The sequence below is a fragment of the Eschrichtius robustus genome, chromosome 4 (genome assembly GCF_028021215.1).
Source record: "Eschrichtius robustus isolate mEscRob2 chromosome 4, mEscRob2.pri, whole genome shotgun sequence".
NCBI lineage: Eukaryota > Metazoa > Chordata > Mammalia > Artiodactyla > Eschrichtiidae > Eschrichtius > Eschrichtius robustus.
This window is the reverse complement of record NC_090827.1, coordinates 152,214,298-152,233,325: the sequence shown is the minus strand read 5'-3', so window position 1 is coordinate 152,233,325 and position 19,028 is coordinate 152,214,298. Positions and strand designations below refer to the sequence as shown.

General features: G+C 61.1%; 1 protein-coding gene across 1 annotated transcript; it reads right to left on the bottom strand.

Moving 5' to 3' along the window:
- Window positions 1–602: 602 nt before the first annotated feature.
- On the bottom strand, window positions 603–17,768 carry RNF212 (ring finger protein 212). Its single transcript, XM_068542016.1, has 9 exons — window positions 17,660–17,768; window positions 14,840–14,901; window positions 11,174–11,248; window positions 7,331–7,387; window positions 7,037–7,095; window positions 5,218–5,270; window positions 5,070–5,130; window positions 4,194–4,239; window positions 603–848 (listed from the first exon to the last, which is right to left on the bottom strand). The coding sequence occupies exons 1-9, from the start codon at window positions 17,766–17,768 to the stop codon at window positions 603–605; spliced, it is 768 nt and encodes a 255-aa protein (XP_068398117.1).
- Window positions 17,769–19,028: the final 1,260 nt, after the last annotated feature.

Sequence of the window (19,028 nt, the reverse complement as noted above, 5' to 3'; positions counted from 1 at the left end):
AAGGGCCCTGGAGCGACAGATGGCCTGGGATCCCAGGGGAGGGCAGGGAAGGGAGACAGGAAGACACAGGCCTGACCTGTGAGCTGAGGCTGGGAGCACAGCACCCACGAAGGGGAGGGGAGGGAGGAAGGGGCAGGCGCAGCAGCGATTCCAAAGTGCAGAAAGCAAATCAAGCCCCAGCCAGGTGCTCAGGTGCAAGGGCGGCACCAAGAGGCCCTAGACAGATGCGGCTCAGAAAACCTACACCTCAGAGGCAACTATCAGAATCTCAACTTCAGCAAGAAAAAAAATGAATCTAAGGACGGAGATGCAAGAAGCAACGGCAAGAAAGAAAACAGAAGAGCTGACGATTAAGAATGAATAAGCATTTATCTCAAATGTAAACATTTCCATGATGACACCGAGGAAACTTCGAGGGACTTGGCCCGAGCTTGGTGAGGGAGGGACTTGGGGTGGAGGATGGGGCGTGCGCCAGAGTCTAGTGCTTTGGGCAGGCGGGCGGGCTCACGCTGACCCCCCGGGGAAGGGACCGGGTGCTCACCCAGCAGCCACTCCAGCAAGCACCAGTCAGCACAGCAGGTCCTAGGATTCCTGTTCAAGGCCTAGGAGACAGGACACGAGGGCCCGCCTCCCCTGTGCCGGGTCAGGTGGGGCCCCATAGGTGCCCTGGATGGAGCCAGGAGGGGCCCGTTCTCGGGGAAACGTGCCTCCACACGGACCCACACCCACCGGGTAAGTCCTTCAGCACGTGTGGACCGGGGCAAGGCGGCGGGTCTCCACTTACCCATGCGTCCATCCCGAGGTGGGCTGAGCAGAGAGATCCTTGTCAGGCCAGGGGCGACCTCACGCTAAGTTGTAAGAAGAAAACAATCGGTAACGTTCCAGAGCTGTCACTCAGGAGGAAAGAACCTCCTCATTTGCTAAGAACACAGCTCCTCGGTCTCATCTGCCTGAGAAACTCCTGTCTGGCCTTGTGCTGTGCGGGGACGCGGCCGAGCGGGTGGGGCCCGCGGTGGTGGGTGGACGAAGGACCCACCGAGTGCTTTTAAGAGTCTCCGAAGAGGAAAAGTAAACCAACTTCTCGGCTGACGTTAGGAATTTCAAAATCCTGAGTAAATCCTCATTTGGGAAGCGTCTTGTCACCTCGAAATCCAGATGCTGATAGGCACGATTAGGGCTGGCGGACAGTGCCCGGTGCCAGGCCTGCTTCACGCCACGCACACGGCAGCGTCCGCCAGGCAGCGCCCCATCCCGCCCGCTCTGCCCCCGGAGCCGCCCCTCTAACTAACTGCGCGGTGGGACCTGGGGTGGGGCACACAGCCGCTGCCAGGAACCCAGGCCTGGCGCTGCTTCCGTGCCCGTCTCTTCATCTCCACAGCCCATCCTGGCCCTTCCTGGGGCCCTAGACTCGGCCACCGCCCCACCTGTGCCCTGCTGCGACCTCGGGCCCACCTCCCAGCTCCCGCGCCCACGACGGTCCTTTGCTCCACTGTCAAGCAGCCTCCCCGCCAGCTCGGCGGCGGCCTCGTTTCAGGGCACCCTCTGCAGATGTCCCCACCCGGCCCTGCCTCCGGCTCACGCCTGCTGGCAAGACTCTGACCTTGGAGGGACTGGGCCCCACCCTCGAACGCTTTGCAAAGGGCGTCGCACTGCCTGGCAGGCTGGTGCCCACCCACCAGAGCAGCTTCCCCTCCCTCTGGCCTCCCTCCCCGGCCCACCCACTCCAGGCTCGTGCCCAAGACAAGGGCCTCTCCAGGGTCCGCGAGAACGGCAGGGCTGGCTTGGGGACGTTCACTGCTCAGCGTGCCCTTGTCCCATTGCTGCCGTGGCTTTAACGTGGCTCGTGGTGAGCAGGGCCTGACCTCACAGCCCTTCCTGCTGCTGCTGCTTCTCTGCTGCGTTCAGGGCCTCCCTCCAGCTCGGCCACCCTCCCCGGCCCCTCTGCGGCCGCCTGTGCACCGGCCCCTGCCCCTCCTCCCACCTCCGGCCTGTCCTACATGTCAGGCCACGAGTGTCCAGCACCGGCCAACTCTGAAAAGTTATCAAAGAGTGGAGATGAAATCACTCCTGTCGGGTTAGCACCTGTCTGGGGGAGGCTCCAGTAACAGGCGAAGCAGGAAGAGTTTAAAGATGCGGCGTGTCCAGGACGGTGGCTGTGATGCAGGTGAGCGCTGGCCGCGGCCCAGGCCGGGGGAGGACGCGGGCGCAACTCCAGGAAGCGGAGGTGCCGAGACAGGCCCCCACAGGACCCGCTTCTTTGAGCGCGCCTGCGCCTGGGAGCTGCTGTCGAGACTTTGGGTTGTTGGCAGCCGTACTCGGCTGCCCTCAGGATCTCAACGGTCACCCCGGCTCGGCTGCAAGCACATCTCCGCGTGGACGGCCAGGTGGTTGGGCCGATGTGGCAGAGCGGGACCACACCCGACCAGGGCAGCCAGGGCCAGGGAGGGGCCCAACCTTGGGCTGCATTCTGGGGTGGGTCCCCTGCCCTCCACTGGCCCATCAGCCACCAAGTCCCCGTAATGTAACCGGGCTGGCTTGTGGGACGTGATTGCACGCTGCGTCACGGCCTCCTCCACACACCTCACTCCGCGGGGAGCTCGTGCCGCCAGAGGACGGGCGTTCTGGAGAGGCCCAGGCCCCGTGCCAGGAAGGCATGGTGGGGCCGTGTGCGTGTGCAGCCCCTCGGGGTTCCACGGGGCCACGTCCTCACTGGAGGCCACGCCCTGAAGGGGACGACCGGGAGGCCCCCGCCTGCTGCCCGCAGTGCCACCTCCCCACGGTTCACGGGCTCAAGCACGTCCTCACTGTACACGTGGGTCACCCCCTCCGGGGAATCAGCACCTGCCGAGCTAGCCCTTGAGCGTCCACGGTCCAAGTCCCCACGCGGAACCTCACCAGCGGGTCCCCCTCTGCTCGCAGGCACGGCCGAGGGCGGGTGGCAGGCTCTGCCTCTCCCTCCCTCCTAGGACCCAGGCCCGGTGCAGGGGAGTGGGAGGGGGGCAGGAACCCACTCTCCTCCTCCAGGACCTCCCTTGCCAAGACCACCAGACTCCTTCCGGGGTCACCTCAGGGAGCGTGGGCACTGCCCTCTGTTCCATGGCCGCAGGGTAGGCCCAGCCATGCCGTCTGCGGGACCTCCTGGGGGGTCTTGGGGTTTCCAGGAGACGCCTCACTGCCCCACTCGGGGTCTCAGGGCAGCCCCACCAGAGAGGTGTGCGCACACCCACCCCAGGGCTGACGGGGTGTCCGGGAGGTGGGCCGCTGGGTGGACCAGTTTTCGTTGAAAACGCTCGTCCCGTTCTGGCAGCCACAGCCTGTGATCGATGGTTTTCCTGGAACGTGGCCGTGCCTGTTTGCTCCACACTGCGAGGGGTGAGTGCTGAGATGGGGACATGGGTCCACAAGAGTCCACCCAAGCCCGCGTAGATGTTGGTCTAGAACCTCACTTTGGAATCTCAAACCAGCTTGTGGCATTCTGGTCCCGAGGCACAATTTCCAATGTGCCGCCCAGGAACACCCCGTCGCTGAGCCGTCAGCCCTAATCTCTGGAACGTTCTTTAACCTCTGGAATGGGGCCCCATGTGGGCCGAGGCTCGCGGTCCAGCTCCTGGGGCAAAGGTGAGCCAGCAGGGACCTGTGAGCTCCAGGCTGGGGGGACTGCCTCGTGAGCGGTCGAGGTCTGCGGCAGGGCGGAGGTGCACCCACGCCCCCTTCTGCGATGGGAGACGGCTGACGAGGGGTAGTGGGTGGGAAGCGTCTCCCCACCGGAGCCGGAGTGGCTCTGCTGCCCACCCCGCCCCTGACGGCCTAGCCCTGCAGCCCAGGTTCCTCCACATCTGCTTCCAGGATGGCTCCCTGGGGGTGAGCACCGCTTCTCGCCAACCAGCCCGCACGCTGGCATCCACCTCACAGGTCGTGTGTACTCGGTGACCACAGCAGCGCGAGGCCTCCAGGCAGGACTGAGTTCAGACGCCAGCGGTGGGAGGAGGGCATCCCCCCGCCCCCCGCAGCCCCGAGAGCCCAGTGGCCCCACGGCCGCACCCCAGCCTCCCTCCCAGGTCCCTCCTGCAAGCCGCCTGGAGATTGGCCGCCCAGAGTCCGCGGAGCTGGCGTGCAGGAAGGTCATCAGTGACGAGAAAACCATCCACGCGAGGCATCTGGGAACCAGGCACGCGGAGGGCAGGTGCGCTCACCTTTCTCCTCGGGGAGGGCGTGAGGTCAACTTCCATGGACTCCACCCTGTTACAGACAGTGAAACACGGTCACGGGCCTGGTTACGATCAAGGAACAAAAACACACGCGGCCCCGCCGGGCGGCTCTCCTTCCTGCAGCTGCCGAGCACCAGGGGAGCTCGGGGATCTCAGCCCCGCGTGGTCAGCGAGGCCTGGGAACCACCGTGCACCTACCCAAGGACACGGAAGCCCCCGCTGCCCGGCCCAAACGAGCCCTCCTGTCTCCCCTCCGACCGCCTCCCCCAGAAGGTCCCCGCGTGGCCTCCTCCGGGCTGGCTGCCCGCCTCCGGCCGCCGTCACTGGGCTCCTCTGCTTCCTGCCGGGCTTCCCGGAAGCAGGAGCACCTACTGCCCGGCCCACACGCTTCGTGCAGGCAGGGCTCGGTCCACGGCAGTTCCCTGATTAACCAGCCCAGAGGCTGGCGTGGGATGTGGCCGGGCATCCCCGCAGGAGCACGAGGCGGCGGGAAGAGGGCCTGCTCCCTACTTTCTGAACGAGCTTGGGGCGGGGGCGGCCAGGCTGACGGGGCCTCGGGCGCCCTCATCACACCCGCTACCCGTGGGCTCCACTCCAACCTTCCAAGAGAAACACTCCACCGGGGCCGCCACCCCTCTCTCGTCCTGTTTTTCCACGTCTCTCTGGTCCCAGGGTCAGAGGAGGGTCCCGGGGACGACACCCAGCTGTCCAGCCCGGGTCACGTGACCACCCCCCACCGATGCCTGCGGCCACAGGGACGGAAGCGGAGCCAGGCGCAAGCTGCCGGCGCCTGTGCTACGTACCCCTGCGTCTGAAACACTGCCCGCTGACGTTCGGGGGTTGGGGGCTGGGGGTGCACACCTTTCAGAGGCTGACGAGTCAGGCGGCAGGAAGAGAGGGCCGCTGGGCTTTGTCGAAGGAGCTGTGGCGAGAAACCTGGCGCTGGAGCCCATCGGGTCCACTCCGCACCTCGCCACAACCCTCCCCTTCCGGGCATCGCTTTACTTACTTGAAGCTGGATTTTTTATTGTGCTGAAAGCTGTCTGTTGTGACAATCTCACACTAAATAGATGGAGAAAAGGCATTAATTGAGCCATAAACATTTACTTCCAGGTAATTCCTTCCAACCTGAAAGTAAAGAAAACAGAAACAGCCCCTGTTCTCCGTGGCACTGCCCCCCGGCCCCCTCCCCAGCCTCAGCTCCTGCACACGCCTGGCTGCATCCCACAGGAACGGAGGGAGCTCCCTCTGACTCGCCAGAGCCCAAGACAGTGCTGAGAACACAGCAGGCGCTCAATAAAGGCCTGCTGAGCGGCCCACCGACCGGCGGGGGGACTGGCCGTGCTGGGGCCCAGCTCCCTGAAGGGCACTCACTCCTGCTTCCAAGTGACTCAGTGGAACAAACTGGGTGCCACGCTGGGCGTGTGGGGAGGGCGAGTGTCCAAGGCCCCCCCCAAACAGGCTCCGTGACAGGGTCAGCAGCGGTGACACCACACCGTGCTTGGCGGGGCAGACCCGGGCAGGCGTGGTCTGGGGCAAGGGTGCCGCGTGGGGGGGGCACAGGCTCCCCCCAGAGGGAGACACAGGCCACGTGGTGCACGCAGAGCGGTCAGTGGGTGGGCCTGGCACAGAACCCACCGTGCCAGGAACGCTCCACCTGGAGCCCGAGGGAAACAGGCAGATTTGGACCCTGAAGACACCAGGTGGGACACAAAGTGCCTGTGAGGCAGAGCGAGAATACGGCACCAAAAATGGCCAGGGACGGGCTGGAAGGGTGAGACACAGCAGCCAGACGCGGGGAGAAGGCGTGCGCGGTGGGGCGGAGTGGGTGCTGCAGGTACCGGGGTCTGAAGGAGCAGGCCACCAGGTGCAGACACCAGGGGGGGACAAAGCCACAGAGGGCGAATGGGAAAGGTAAGGGCTGGGAATTTTCCAGAATTAAGGAAAGACATGATTCCACAGAAAGAAAGCAAACTGCACACCAAGGAGGACAGATCCCAGGGACCGGCCCGGGGGCCTCTTGTCCCCGTGTCAGGGTCAGGCCTCGCCCGCCACAGGAGGTCTCGGCCGCGCTGTTTCCCCGCAGTCCTTCAGGGAAGGGAGAGGCCTCCTCTGCCGCTGCGCTGGCCCGCAGCTCGCTGACCCCAAACACGCCTTCACAGGCGGCACCAGCAGCTCATGCCCCATCGCGAAGGCGGGTGGGTGGAGGCCTTTTCACCCCAGACGAGGCTGAGTCCACACTGGCAGGCGCCCAGCTCCGACTCTGGCTGGTGGCCCCTGGGCGCCCACGCTGCCCTCAGCTGCCCGATGCAGCAAGGAGGCGGGAGTCCACGCACTGGGGCAGGGGGGTCACCGCTGGGTAGACAGCAACCCCGCAGGTTAACCTGTGGCCCCCAAATTGGGACTTCTGAACGTTCACTGCGTTCATACCGTGGCTCATAAAACCGAGGACGTGGCTGAACACGGGTGGTGCTGTACTGACCCCCGGGGGCCAGTGGGCCCAGGGCTGCCCCAGGGCCCGGACCAGGGGATGCATGTGCTGCATGCGCTCTCTGGGGAACTGCAGGCGGGGTTCACTCTCCTCCCAGGCCCCCTCCCGTCACCCCAGGAATCACTGCGGGGCCCCCCAAGGGGAACCACTCACGTTCTTAAAAATTCTTCTTTTCTGTCTCCCTTTCCTCCCCTCCAGTTTCCTGCACTTTTGCTTTGACAGAAGTTCCTAGCCAACCGAAGTGCTCTTTCCTCCGCGCCCTCGGTTACGACAGGGCTGAGACAGACGACCAGTCACGACAGCAGGCCCACCGCCGCCCTCGTGCCCCGGGGCTCACCTCTGTAGCTGCTCCATCCTCAGCGCTGACTTCCTGAGGGACTCTTCCAGCTGAGAAATCTAAACACAATTGGACGGCTTCCAGTTACCACACGCACTACACCAAGCGACAGTTCAGACGCAACACGTGGATCCTCAATTTCTTAAACCACAAATCAGAACGTGAGTTGTGTGGCAGTGGCCCTCACGCTATCTATGAGTGAACGTGCACGAAGTCCAGGGCATCAGGTGTGCAGGAAATAAGCGCTGGGTGACGTGACCGCTGTTCTCCTCGCTGCCAATCAACTGGAGTTACCTTTTCTCTGTAGAAGGCTATCAGTCTCCTCCTGTGCTTTTCTTGAAATTCTGAAACCTGCAAAGACAACACGCGTCAGCTGCTGATGCACGTGTGGTGGCCGCCGCAGAGGCCGGTGGGGACTTCCGGCAGCCACCAGCTCTTCCCAAGATGTGGCCCCGCTGCTGCCTGGCAGCCAGAGCAGATGCCGGCAGAGCCCAGGCTGAGTGGACGGTCACGGCCAGGTGCACTCCGCCCAGAGGCAGCGAGGGCCGCGGGTTCCACGTGGGGATCGTGTGGGCACAAGGGCTGCTGTGCCTCCCTTCCGTGTTGCTTCAGGGGCGCTCGGGGCCCAGGCCATGGGATGGGACACATTCCACAAGGGCCGATCACCGTGTGCTGTCCCTCAGGCAACAGCAACTGGATCACAGGATGGCCTCCTGACCAGACAGACCAACCAGGAACCCCCTGACCTGCCTCCCCGACTGGGCCTGCGCTGGGCAATAATGCCACCAGGCAGACAGACAGGGCCATGCCATTCCAGGAGCCCAGTGACCTTGACTGGACATCCAGGGCCAGCAGCACCTGGAACCAGCACCATCCCTGGTCCTCCATTTATGTGAGCCCCAACCTCCATGTCTGTGGTGCCCAGAGCCTGGACTGGTCCCTGAGAGCGCCCACGTACATTAGAAAACGGCGACTGTGATTTCCTCAATGGAAGAGAGCGCTACTGTCACCACTGGAGTTTCAGACAACGACACCCACTCTCTCAAAACACTAAACTGAATTGCTTAAACCTAATTCTTGTCGCCGTCGGCGCACAGCTGACACACAGCAGAACCATGTGCTGGGCAAACTGGGATTTGAAGACCACATTGTATAAACGCATCACCCACTTCACTCCCCCCCAGGAATCTGCCAACATGTGTGCAAACATCCAGGGACGGTGGCCTTTTCCCTGGGGCTCACTGGTCTGGTCCAAACTGAAGGAGAAAAATCCCTCTGTGGAAAGGAGGCTGGCCCAGCCCACCCATCTTCGGGCCAGGCCACCTCCAGAGGGCGGGCCTGTGGTCAGGAGGGACAAACACCCTCTTCAGAGTCTCCTGACCGCCTGGCTCCTACATCTCCTGAGGGATTCAGAGCCCTCGGGTCAGGGGACACGCTCCACAGTGCTCCAGCGAGCCCCCCGCTCCATGAGACCAGGGACGCGTGTCTCCACCCAGGGGAGGGTCGACGGACACAGGTTCTGCCCAGAGCGTCAGCCTGTGGAAGGGGTGCCCCAAGGGGACCCCAATGTCGCCCCTGCACAAGTCCTCATGATTCGCGAGGCCCCGTCCCAGAAAGGCTCTGGACCGCACCAACGGTTCTCAAGTCCTGCTGCCCCCGGGCCTCAGCAGGCGGACTCCTGGGTCCTCACTCCGGGCGAGGTGAAGCCCCCGTCAGCCCGTGACCGGCCGCCTTTTCCTCACAGCGTGCAGGGCATTGAGGCAGGGCCATCGGGTTCCCGACTGAGGGGGGGCCGTGCACAGCTGGGAGGGGTTTTGTACAGACAGTTCTCAAGCCGCCTTCCTCAATCACCTTCAGCAAGACACAGTGACAGTCACCTGTCTCCGCAGCTCACTCCTCCGTGTGTCCTACGCCTGCGGCAAGAGACTAACGTCCCGCGCTGACCCCTGACCTCGTGCCTTGGTGCAGGGCCCAAACTGAGAAACAGACAGCACCGCCTCTGGGAGCAGCCCCGGGCCGTTCTGGAGTGGCTGGGAGCGGGCCACGCTCCAGCTGGCACATGGGACCCTGCCTCGGAGGCACTGGGGCTCAGCAAGGCCTGTGCACAGGCCAGTGGCTATCTCGACTCTGGCAGGCCGTTTTTGAATGAGGACATGGCGAGGACAAGCGTGCAGGCCCTCTGTGGCTGATACAGACGCAACAGGACAGGTGAGGCCACAGCAGGGGCGGGGCCACGGGCAAAGCTGGCCCTGGGAGAGGGGCCGGCCGGTGGGGCGAGAGCAGCCCCACCGAGGGCGCAAGGCTCATGCGGGCTCGGGGGCAGCCCGGACCCTGCGGCCACACGCCATCTGCACGGGGTGGGGCGCCCGAGGCTGAGCGCTGTGGCCTGGGCAGGGGTCAGATGGTTCCAACAAAACAAAATGAAAACGGGCTCGAGTCCTCATGTGGGTTGAGACACAGGCGAGGCCTGATGAGACTGCATGAAGCCTACAGGGCGCGCCGGACGGCGGCCGCCCCAGCTCTGCTCAGAAACCGAGGAGGGGCTGGCCCGCACGGCCGCTCCGCGCTGGTGCCCGGCGGGCGGCCAGAAGACCGGGGCCGGAGGAGGGGCACAGCGCCCTCGGGTGGGGCCGCGGGCGTCCGTGCCGAGGGCTCAGGAGGCGCTGCCCAGTCCGCTGCCCTGCTTCCCACCTCCGGTCTCGGGGGAGAGGCTGGTGGGTGAGAGGCGTCAGAGGAAGGTTTCAGGGGCAGAACGAGATCGGGAGGGTGAGTGGGTGGAGGAACTGGCCTGATTCTGCCACGGCCCTGGCATGTCCAGGGCCCGCGCCCACGTGCTCACAGCCTTGGTCCCAGGCCGCTGCACGCTCCTCAGGTCACCGAGGACCCACAGAGGCTGTTACATGGGTCTTACCTGCCAACCTTTACCCTGCGAGAAACTAATACTGAGAGAAATTTAAGATGTTTATTAAATTCATTTAAAGTAACAGCAAACCCAACAGGCCAGCACGCAGAGCGAGCTGCTATGTCCTCTGTCATGCGGCAGCCCTGCACTTGAGACGGGCACGTAACCACCAGACGGCGGACCCAAGGCCGCTGGGCTGCCCCCCCCCACGGTCCTCCCTCCACGCCGGGGGCGCGTGGCCTGAGATGGAGGGGCGGCCCCAGGCCCCGTGCTGGGCTGTCCTCAGTGAGACTCCCCCAGGCGCAGGGCTACCTGTGTTCCTCCCAACACAGCCAGCTCTGGCCCCGGGGACCTGGCCCGAAAGAGGGTCCCACTGCAAAAGGGGCGATGCGGGCAGTCCCCGACCCCCGACCCCAGCACTCACCTTGTGCTGATGCTGAGTCTTGGGGCACCCCTGCGTCCCCCTGGAGCAGTCCCAGGATGACGGGGGACAGCCACGGCCCCACCGGTGCTTCTGGCCACGTCGGAGCCAGAGAGCAGCCTCCCAGGGGAAGGGATGGTCTTGGCAGGCTGGCTGACCACGGCCTCCAGACATGCAGGCCAAAGGGCAAGAACGGTTGGGCGAGTGGCGCTGCCCCAGGGAAGGGCCTCGGCCTCAGGCGGCTCCTGGCCGCTCCTCCACACGGCCTCCGAGGGCAGGTGGCAGGCAGCCAACAGTGGGGGCTGTGCCTTTAACAGAAGGACAGCTGGGGGGACCACAGGCTGTGCAGTGACGTCCAGGGAGGAACGTGAGGAGGGCACGGATGCAGAGCATTAGAGGCTGGGCACGGGGGCGAGTGTGTGAAGCAGCAAAGGGGGGATGTGCACGGTGACGAGGAAGAGGGTCGGGCGGGCACGGATGCCACGGGGGCCACAGGGTGGGCGAGGGCTGCACAAGGGACCCTCAGGAAAGGACAGCATCACAAAGCAGCCCACTGCCCGGAGTCCAGACAGCCCCAGCCCCACCTTCCAAACCCCAGATCTAAGGTCCGTCCCTCGAATCATGAGGCTCAGTGGGGCGTCCTGACCAAGCGACCACTGTGTCCTGACACCCAGCAAAGGCACAGAGACCACGGGACAGAGTGCACGGCTTCGGCACAGTGGGGGTGGGAGACACTCGCCCACCGTGTGTCCAGAGTGCACTGGTCTCCACAACACCAAGTCTCCAAGGGCTGAGGGCAAAGCCTAGGACTCACCTGGGAGGTGTCCCTTGCATACTTCCTGCACAGGCCGTCTATGCCCATGAAGAGGGCCTGGATGTCGGAGTCTGTCTGAAAGAGAAAAGGCTGCTTCCACCGCCACTGCCTCCACGGGCCAGGGCTCTACACGCTTCAGGGCCCAGACTCAGCCACAAGGACGTCACGGCTGCGTCCCAGGGGCACCGAGTACTCCACGGCGCGGGTGAGGGACGGTGCCACCTCCTCGAGGACCAAGGGCAGTGCTAAGGGGCTCCAGGCAGCTGGGGGGAGCCGCATACAAAGGAAATAGTGAAATCAGAAGTGGGAAGAGCGAAGGGCACGACTTCAAACTGCTCACAAGTACGTGTTATTTATTTATTTTAGTTTTAAAAATAAATTTATTATTTATGTTTGGCTGCGTTGGGTCTTCGTTGTTGTGCGTGGGCTTTCTCTAATTGCGGAGCACAGGCTCGGTAGTTTTGGCACCTGGGCTCAGCAGCTGTGGCACGCAGGCTCTAGGCATGGGGGCTTCAGTACTTGTGGCTCGCAGGCTCAGTAGTTGTGGCTCACGGGCTCTAGAGCGCAGGCTCGGTAGTTGTGGCGCACGGGCTCAGTAGTTGTGGTTCACGGGCTCAGTAGCTGTGGCACATGGGCTCTAGGTGCGCGGGCTTCAGTAGTTGTGGCTCGCGGGCTCAGTAGTTGTGGCTCGCAGGCTCTAGAGTGCAGGCTCAGTAGTTGTGGCGCACGGGCTCAGGAGTTGTGGCTCGCGGGCTCTAGGGTGCAGGTTCGGTGGTTGTGGCACATGGGCTTAGTTGCTCCTTGGCATGTGGGATCTTCCTGGACTAGGGCTCGAACCCCTGTCCCCTGCATTGGCAGGAGGATTCTTAACCACTGCGCCACCAGGGAAGCCCCGTGTTATTTAAAAAGCAAACATGAAAAAGTGGGGTTTACGAACCGGCACCTGCCCACGTACACTCCTCGTGCAGATACACCTGCCTCCCGCCCCCACCCACCACCCGGTCACAGCAGCACAAGAGACACAGAAGGGCCGGGACAAGGACACACACAGGCCGATGAGACCAGGAGCCTGGGCCCCTCCCAGTCTGTACCAAGCGTACGGGCCCAGCCGCTCCCCATCTCAGCTGAAATGACAGTAACACTGCACTTAGGGAAAGCGAGACCCGAGCTAGAAACTAGGAAATGCACTCGAAGGGCCAGGGCCCCCGAGGAGCTTCTGGAGGACCCTGTGGAGGGGCGGCTGCAGGGGAAGTGGCTCCAGAATCTACTGCCGGCTCGGAGGAGGGCTGAGCAGGGCACCAGGAGGGCAGGGGGCCCATGGCAAGGGCTCCGCGTGCACGTGAGCCCCGCGCTTGACCTCCACCCGAGACCCTGGACAGCACCCAACGCGCCTCGAGTCCCATCTTCCAAGGGAAACAGGACAGAAGCCACGCCTCCCCTGAGGGCCTGGGTGAGGCCTACACACTAGGGGCAGGGGCCCTAGTGAGTGGAGACCAGACTGACGCCCACAGAGAACCCGGTCCTACACAAAGACCTCCATGGGCTAGGAGGGAGGCAAGGGTGTCAGCACTGACCTGTCAGGGCCCAGGGCCTTCCTTTTTTTTAAAAATTTATTTTTATTGTAGTATAGTTGCTTTACAATGTTGTGTTAGCTTCTACTGCGCAGCAAAATAAATCAGCCATATGTATACACATATCCCCACCATTTAGGACACTACAGTGCATTAAGTAGAGTTCCCTGTGCTATACAGTGTGTTCCCATCAGCTGTCTATTTTATATATAGTAACAATAGTACATATGTGTCAATCCCAATCTCCCAATTCCTCCCACCCCACCCCTTTCCCCCTTGGTATCCATACATTTGTTCTCTACGTCTGTGTCTCTATTTCTGCTTTACAAATAAGATCATTTATATCATTCTTCTAGATTCCACATATATGCATTAACATATGAAATTTGTTTTTCTCTTTCTGACTTACTTCACTCTGTATGACTGTCTCTAGGTCCATCCACGTCTCTACAAGTGACCCGATTTCATTCCTTTTTATGGTTGAGTAATATTCCATCGTATATATGTACCACATCTTCTTTATCCATTCCTCTGTTGATGGATGTTTAGGTTGCTTCCACGTCCTGGCTATTGTAAATAGTGCTGCTATGAACACTGAGGTGCATGTGTCGTTTTTTTTTATTTATTTATTTATTTATTTTTGGCTGCACTGGGTCTTCGTTGCTGCGTGAGGGCTTTTCTCCAGTTGCGGTGAGCGGGGGCTACTCTTCGTTGCGGTGCGCAGTCTTCTCATCGCGGTGGCTTCTCTTGTTGCGGAGCACGGGGCTCTAGGCACGCGGGCTTCAGCAGTTGTGGCCTTGCGGGTTCTAGAGCGCAGGCTCAGTAGTTGTGGCGCACGGGCTTAGTTACTCTGCAGCATGCGGGATCTTCCCGGACCAGGGCTCGAACCTGTGTCCCCTGCATTGGCAGGTGGATTCTTAACCACTGCGCCACCAGGGAAGCCACATATGTCTTTTTGAATTATGGTTGTCTCTGGGTATATGCCCAATAGTGGGATTGCTGGGTCATATGGTAGTTCTATTTTTAGTTTTTAAGGAGCCTCCACACTGTTCTCCATAGTGGCTGTATCAATTTGCACTCCCACCAACAGTGTAGGAGGGTTCCCTTTTCTCCACACCCTCTCCAGCGTTTACTGTTTGTAGATTTTTTGATGACAGCCATTCTGACCAGTGTGAGGTGATACCTCACTATAGTTAGGGCCCAGGGCCTTCCTGAGGGGAAATACGGACGGAGTCCCTGAATGGGACAGAAGGCGGGGGGAGTGACTGCACTCCACACGCACGGAGACCCCAACAGAAAGCCCTCGCTTTCCCACTTCTAGGAATTTATGCTCTAGAAATAGTCTTACAGGTATGTGGAACTATGGTAAAAAAAAAAAATATTCACTGTAAGATTGTTTGAAATAGTAAAAAACTGAAAAAACCCAAAGGTTTACCAACAGGAAAATACTGTCATACCATGCAATCATTTTTAGAGAATGTGGGTGTGTACATTTTAGAAAATGTAGTGTCAACTGGGAAACACCATATAAAAGATAAATCACACTAACACCCAGAAAAGGATCCACACTCCTGGCTGTCATCATCTTCGGGAAGTAGGATTTGGGGGACTTTCACATTCTCTGTTATGATTTTCTGTTAGGTTTGAGTTTTGTGTAATTTTATACTATATTTGTAATCAGAAAAGCAATTTTTATAGATTAAACATCAGATCAAATACACATCTTAGACCCTAAATGTGAAGGAATCAACTTCACCGACTTGCCCTCAGCCCTCTTAATTGGAAATGACCCCAGGAAAACCAAACTCCACCACCTTCTTGAGGAGCTGGTGTTGTACTGAAGAAACATAGGCACCCGACTTCTGTTCCCAGGAGCACCACACCTCCTAATGGGGCCAGGCTCTGGCTAAGGAGAAAGTTGTGCAAGGTATTCAGAACCACGCTATTGGACTTTATGCAGAAAGCTTGTAAGATCTCCTACTGCACGCAGCAAAACAAACAAAAGTTTTAGACACCGCAAATGACTAAAAATTGAACGTCACATTTAAAAAGAAACACTGTGATTAACTTTCAGATACTACAGATTTCAACTTACACGTTTCGAAAGCAGAACTGTACGACATGGAACTTTACAAATCAAGCATTCATCCCTTTTACCTACAACAGAAAACAAATTTTATTCTATTATAGTGAGTAGTGCTTTTAAATACATATAAATGCAGAACTTCTTGCAAAAGTATACAGGATTACAGCACTTGCAGTGGACAAACCTGTGGGCGTGCACATAGCTGAAAAGACTTACATAAGTAACAATCTTTCTTTTCTTGTTTTGCAATTATGCTCCAAAACGGTGGCCATAAAGATCAACAACACAAATTTAGATCAGTCCCAGATATTTCTTACAATCAGATTTTATAGGAATAACTTAACTTAAACTTTTAAACTCTACAAAATGAAAAGCTCCTCCCACCCACCTGGCAGCTGCGGTGCTTTGCTCTGCCCCTCGGCCTCACCCCTGTGGCAGCTGGGACAGCTCACTGGGCGTCGGAGCATTTACTGAGCTCCTGAGACAGGCCAGGCAGTGCCGGGGGCTGAGGACGGAGGTGTCATGTCCCCCACCGCCCCTCGCTCGGCCTCCTCCCCGTGGGCTGCCTGCCTCCACGTGCTCCTCCTCCACCGGCTGGCCCTGCACCCCTCAGGGCTCCCCCTACTCCGTCCCCCTCGCTTCCAGCTCCTGGTTCGGCCCTGCCTTGTCCTCACAGCCTCTGATCTTGGGTTCTCCACTAGGCAGCTTGGAGGCCAGCCGTCGGTCCACATCCACCCGCCACGGGTCCTTCCAGGCAGCACAGCAGCCCAAACCCGGGGCTGCCTCCCCCCCCCCCCCCCCAGTTCAACGCGGCTGAGAAGCACGATTCCAACACTGCGGAATCTGCAGCATTGCTGGGCACCCCTCTGCTTTTCTTGGTCATTTCCCCCCAGTTCCCTGCAGGGGGTACTCAAACAAGCCCCTGTGTCGTCTACTGAGGAAGAGGTCCGTCATGTGCACCTCTCTCCCCCGGCACCACACGGTGGCCGATGCGCTCGGCCTCCTTCCTCTGTCTTAGGCCAACGGCCCCCCAGGCCAGGCCTAACCCTCCACCCTGTGCTCACCTCCTCTCTTTCCTACAGCCCCGAGGGCTCCTGTCCTCGCTCAGACGCCCTCCCACTAAGCTCCGCCCCTAGCCCTCCCTGGCGCTTCCCAGCCCCGAGCCAGCCCATCCCCACCATCCCCACGGCATCACGCAGGTCACCCACCCTCTAAGGCCAGGGCCACATGCCGATGCGCTGGCTGACTGCGCTGGGATGCCTGGTTTGACGTTTCTGCTTTCTCTTCCCCTCACAGCCTCCTCCTGTCTCCACCCACCTTCTTTAGGAAATGCTCTTCCCCAGGTGAGAACGGGCTCCTGCATCCCCTGCCTTCAGCCCTCCCGTCACCCCAGCATCTCCACTCTCCTCTCTGCACTAACCTCTCCCTGCTGCACTCCAGCTGCCCGGACTCCTAGACCCTCGTGTGTCCTCACAGCCCCCCTTGGTCTCTCCCCGCATGGCTCTCCCTGGAACCTCCGTGTCCAAAGGTGAGGTCCTGAGCCTCACCTCAAACCCGCTGTCTCCCCGCAGCGTCCTGGATGGCCACGGGAACCCCACCGCCAACCCCGGCGAGCTCCACACGTTGGAAACCGAGATGCCTTCCTGCACCCAGGTCTGCCCAACCTGCCTGCTGCTTCTGTCCAGCCCCGCGGGCGGCTGTCCTGCTCCGACACCTCTCCCCTGTGCAGGGCGCCGCTTCTTCCCCAAGTCCTGCCGCCCGCCAAGTTCCACTTCCCCCAGCCACGCAGACCGAGACTCAGCCAGCCCACCCCTGGGCACGCGACGGTGCTCGCCCCCAGACCCCAGCATGAACACGCCTGCAGCACCACCTGTTGACAGCCAAAACCTGGAAGAGCCCGAGGGTCAGCCGCGAGCTGGGAAATACACCAGGACACGGCGTCGGTCCGAACAGCAAGGAAGGGGCACCAGGGGCAAGTGTGCACCGAGGATCCCGCAGCGAGAGGCCCAGGCAGGGGCCACCCGGGGCGGGTGTGTGTGGGGGGAGCCTGCTGCCCGCTGGACCACCCGCTCACCGGGGTTAAAGAGTCCAAGGCGATGGACACCAACGCGGATCAGGACAGTGGTTTTCCTTGAGGAGACCTGGGGGTGTGTGTGTGTGAGATGGTCTGATTTTTAATCTGTGAGCTGGTTTCACAGGTAAGTCACTTTGTGACAACTCACTGCGTTTCCATTTACGCTTTTTTCCTGTATAAACTCTATACGTCAATAAAAACATTTCACAAGAAGAAAAGAACACGTCGATCACGTCACTGCCCACTGCCCGCTGCCCACAGGCGGGGCCGCGGCCTCCCTCGCAGTCCACTCCCGCCTCAGGCCTCCCCCTTCCTCCCACCCCCTCTGCCGGGGACACTTCTGCACCCCCCGCTTCCGGCTGCGCTTGTCCTTACAGGGACCAGCCTGAGGTCGGACCCCACGTGGCAGGCGGGCCAGTGCCGGAACTGAGACACTCGGCCGGGGCGCTGCCTGCCCTCCCTGTGTCCCCTTCAGGTCCTGCCCCCCCAGCCGGCAGGCAGGCGCCCAAGAGTCGCGACCGGGAGCCTCTCGGTCTGTGCCCCCCCCCCCCACCCCCGCATGCCCCGCCCTCCCCCAAGGCCCCCTGCTCCGAAGGTCCTCTCCTCCCCCCCACCCCGCCAGCCTCGCTGACTCTCTCCCCCAAGGCCCCCTCCCCCGGAAACCCCGCCCCCTGGAAGGCCCCCCCCCCCCCCAGCCCAGGGGTCCAGGTGTGGGCCTGGCCCGAGGGCCCTCAACGCCCTGACCCCGCCCTGACCTTTGCGCAGGCAGACATCGCAGTACACGTGGCCGCAGTTAGTCAGGCTGAAGCACACCGTCCCCTGGGGTGGCTGGAAACAGCGATTACAGAACACCCAGCCGGCCATGCTACGCAGCGGTTTGCGCTGCCGCCGCTGCCGCAAGGCCCAAGCCCAACCGAAGCCCTCCTGAGACCCACGCGAGACCTGGACGCGGGATCTGGGCGTGGCCCGAGGGCTGCGACTCCACGCCTGCGCACCAGAACGCGGCGCCGATCCCGCCAGAACTCCTGTGCTGGAAGGTACCAACCCGGGAAGAGAGGGAGGTTAGAATTAGACTTTCCCCTCTGCGGGTTGTTTTGGCTGGACGTCAGGGAGGAGGAACATACAGGCGAGGACCTGGCCTCGCTCCTTCCAGCGCTGCAATCTCCAGCGATTCTCCTGAGGGCAGCGCGTTGTAGCCCAGGACCTACGTGGACCCCCGGGCGGCGCCGAGGTGGGTGCGCCGGGACGCCGGCGCAGGCGCAGAGCGGTGGGAGGCCGCTGCACCTCTCGGACCGACGGCAGGCCGACAGGGTCAGGTGAGGCCGTGCCTGAGGGCTGGGTGGAAGTGATCGTGTGGAGGCGGGATGTGCATTGACATTGAGACGCGGTGCGCTGAGCGGACAGGCTAGGTGGACCAGGTGGCCCCTCGTGCCCTCCATTATGCGGGGCGTGGGGAGGTCAGGGTGAGGGGCCCTCAGTGCTCGCCATACTGGAAGTGGGAGGCGGAGGGTCCTTTGGGCCCCGGAGGATGAGGGCCGGGAGACAGGAGGGACCAGAGGAACAGCAAGGGGGTCTGGGCAGTCGGAGGTAGGGGATGGGAAACTCTGGGGCCGGGGCATTAGGAGACCTGGTAGCCCAGGACGGAGGTCAGGATCAGGATGGGGTGTGAGTGGGGCCCAGGGCCCACTGGCTGGACCCCATGGTCGAGGTGGGCCGGGTCGGGCCAGGCGCCGTTGCTTGCCTCGAACACGCACATGTGAAAAGGCTTGACCTGGGGGAGGTTATTTCGCTTTTAAAAACGGTGGATAGGGGAGTTGGTGGAAGGGACTCTCTGTACTGGTTTTTGCAACTTCTAGTGAGCTTATGCTTATTTTAAAATTTAGAAGAAATAAATGGAAGTTGCTTTTCGTAGAATTACACTCCTTGCGGGATGCCCCATCCTCTCCAAAGAGCAGTTTCCATCCGCCTGTGGAGGTGGATCAGAGTGGGACCCACAGAGAAAACTTGGTTCAGAGAAAGCCTCTGGGCCATTCACTTGTGTGGAGAAAAGTGGCCATCTTTCAGGGAAATAGAGAAATGCAGAGATTCAGGACCACTCTAAGTGGAACGCCATGGGGAAACGAG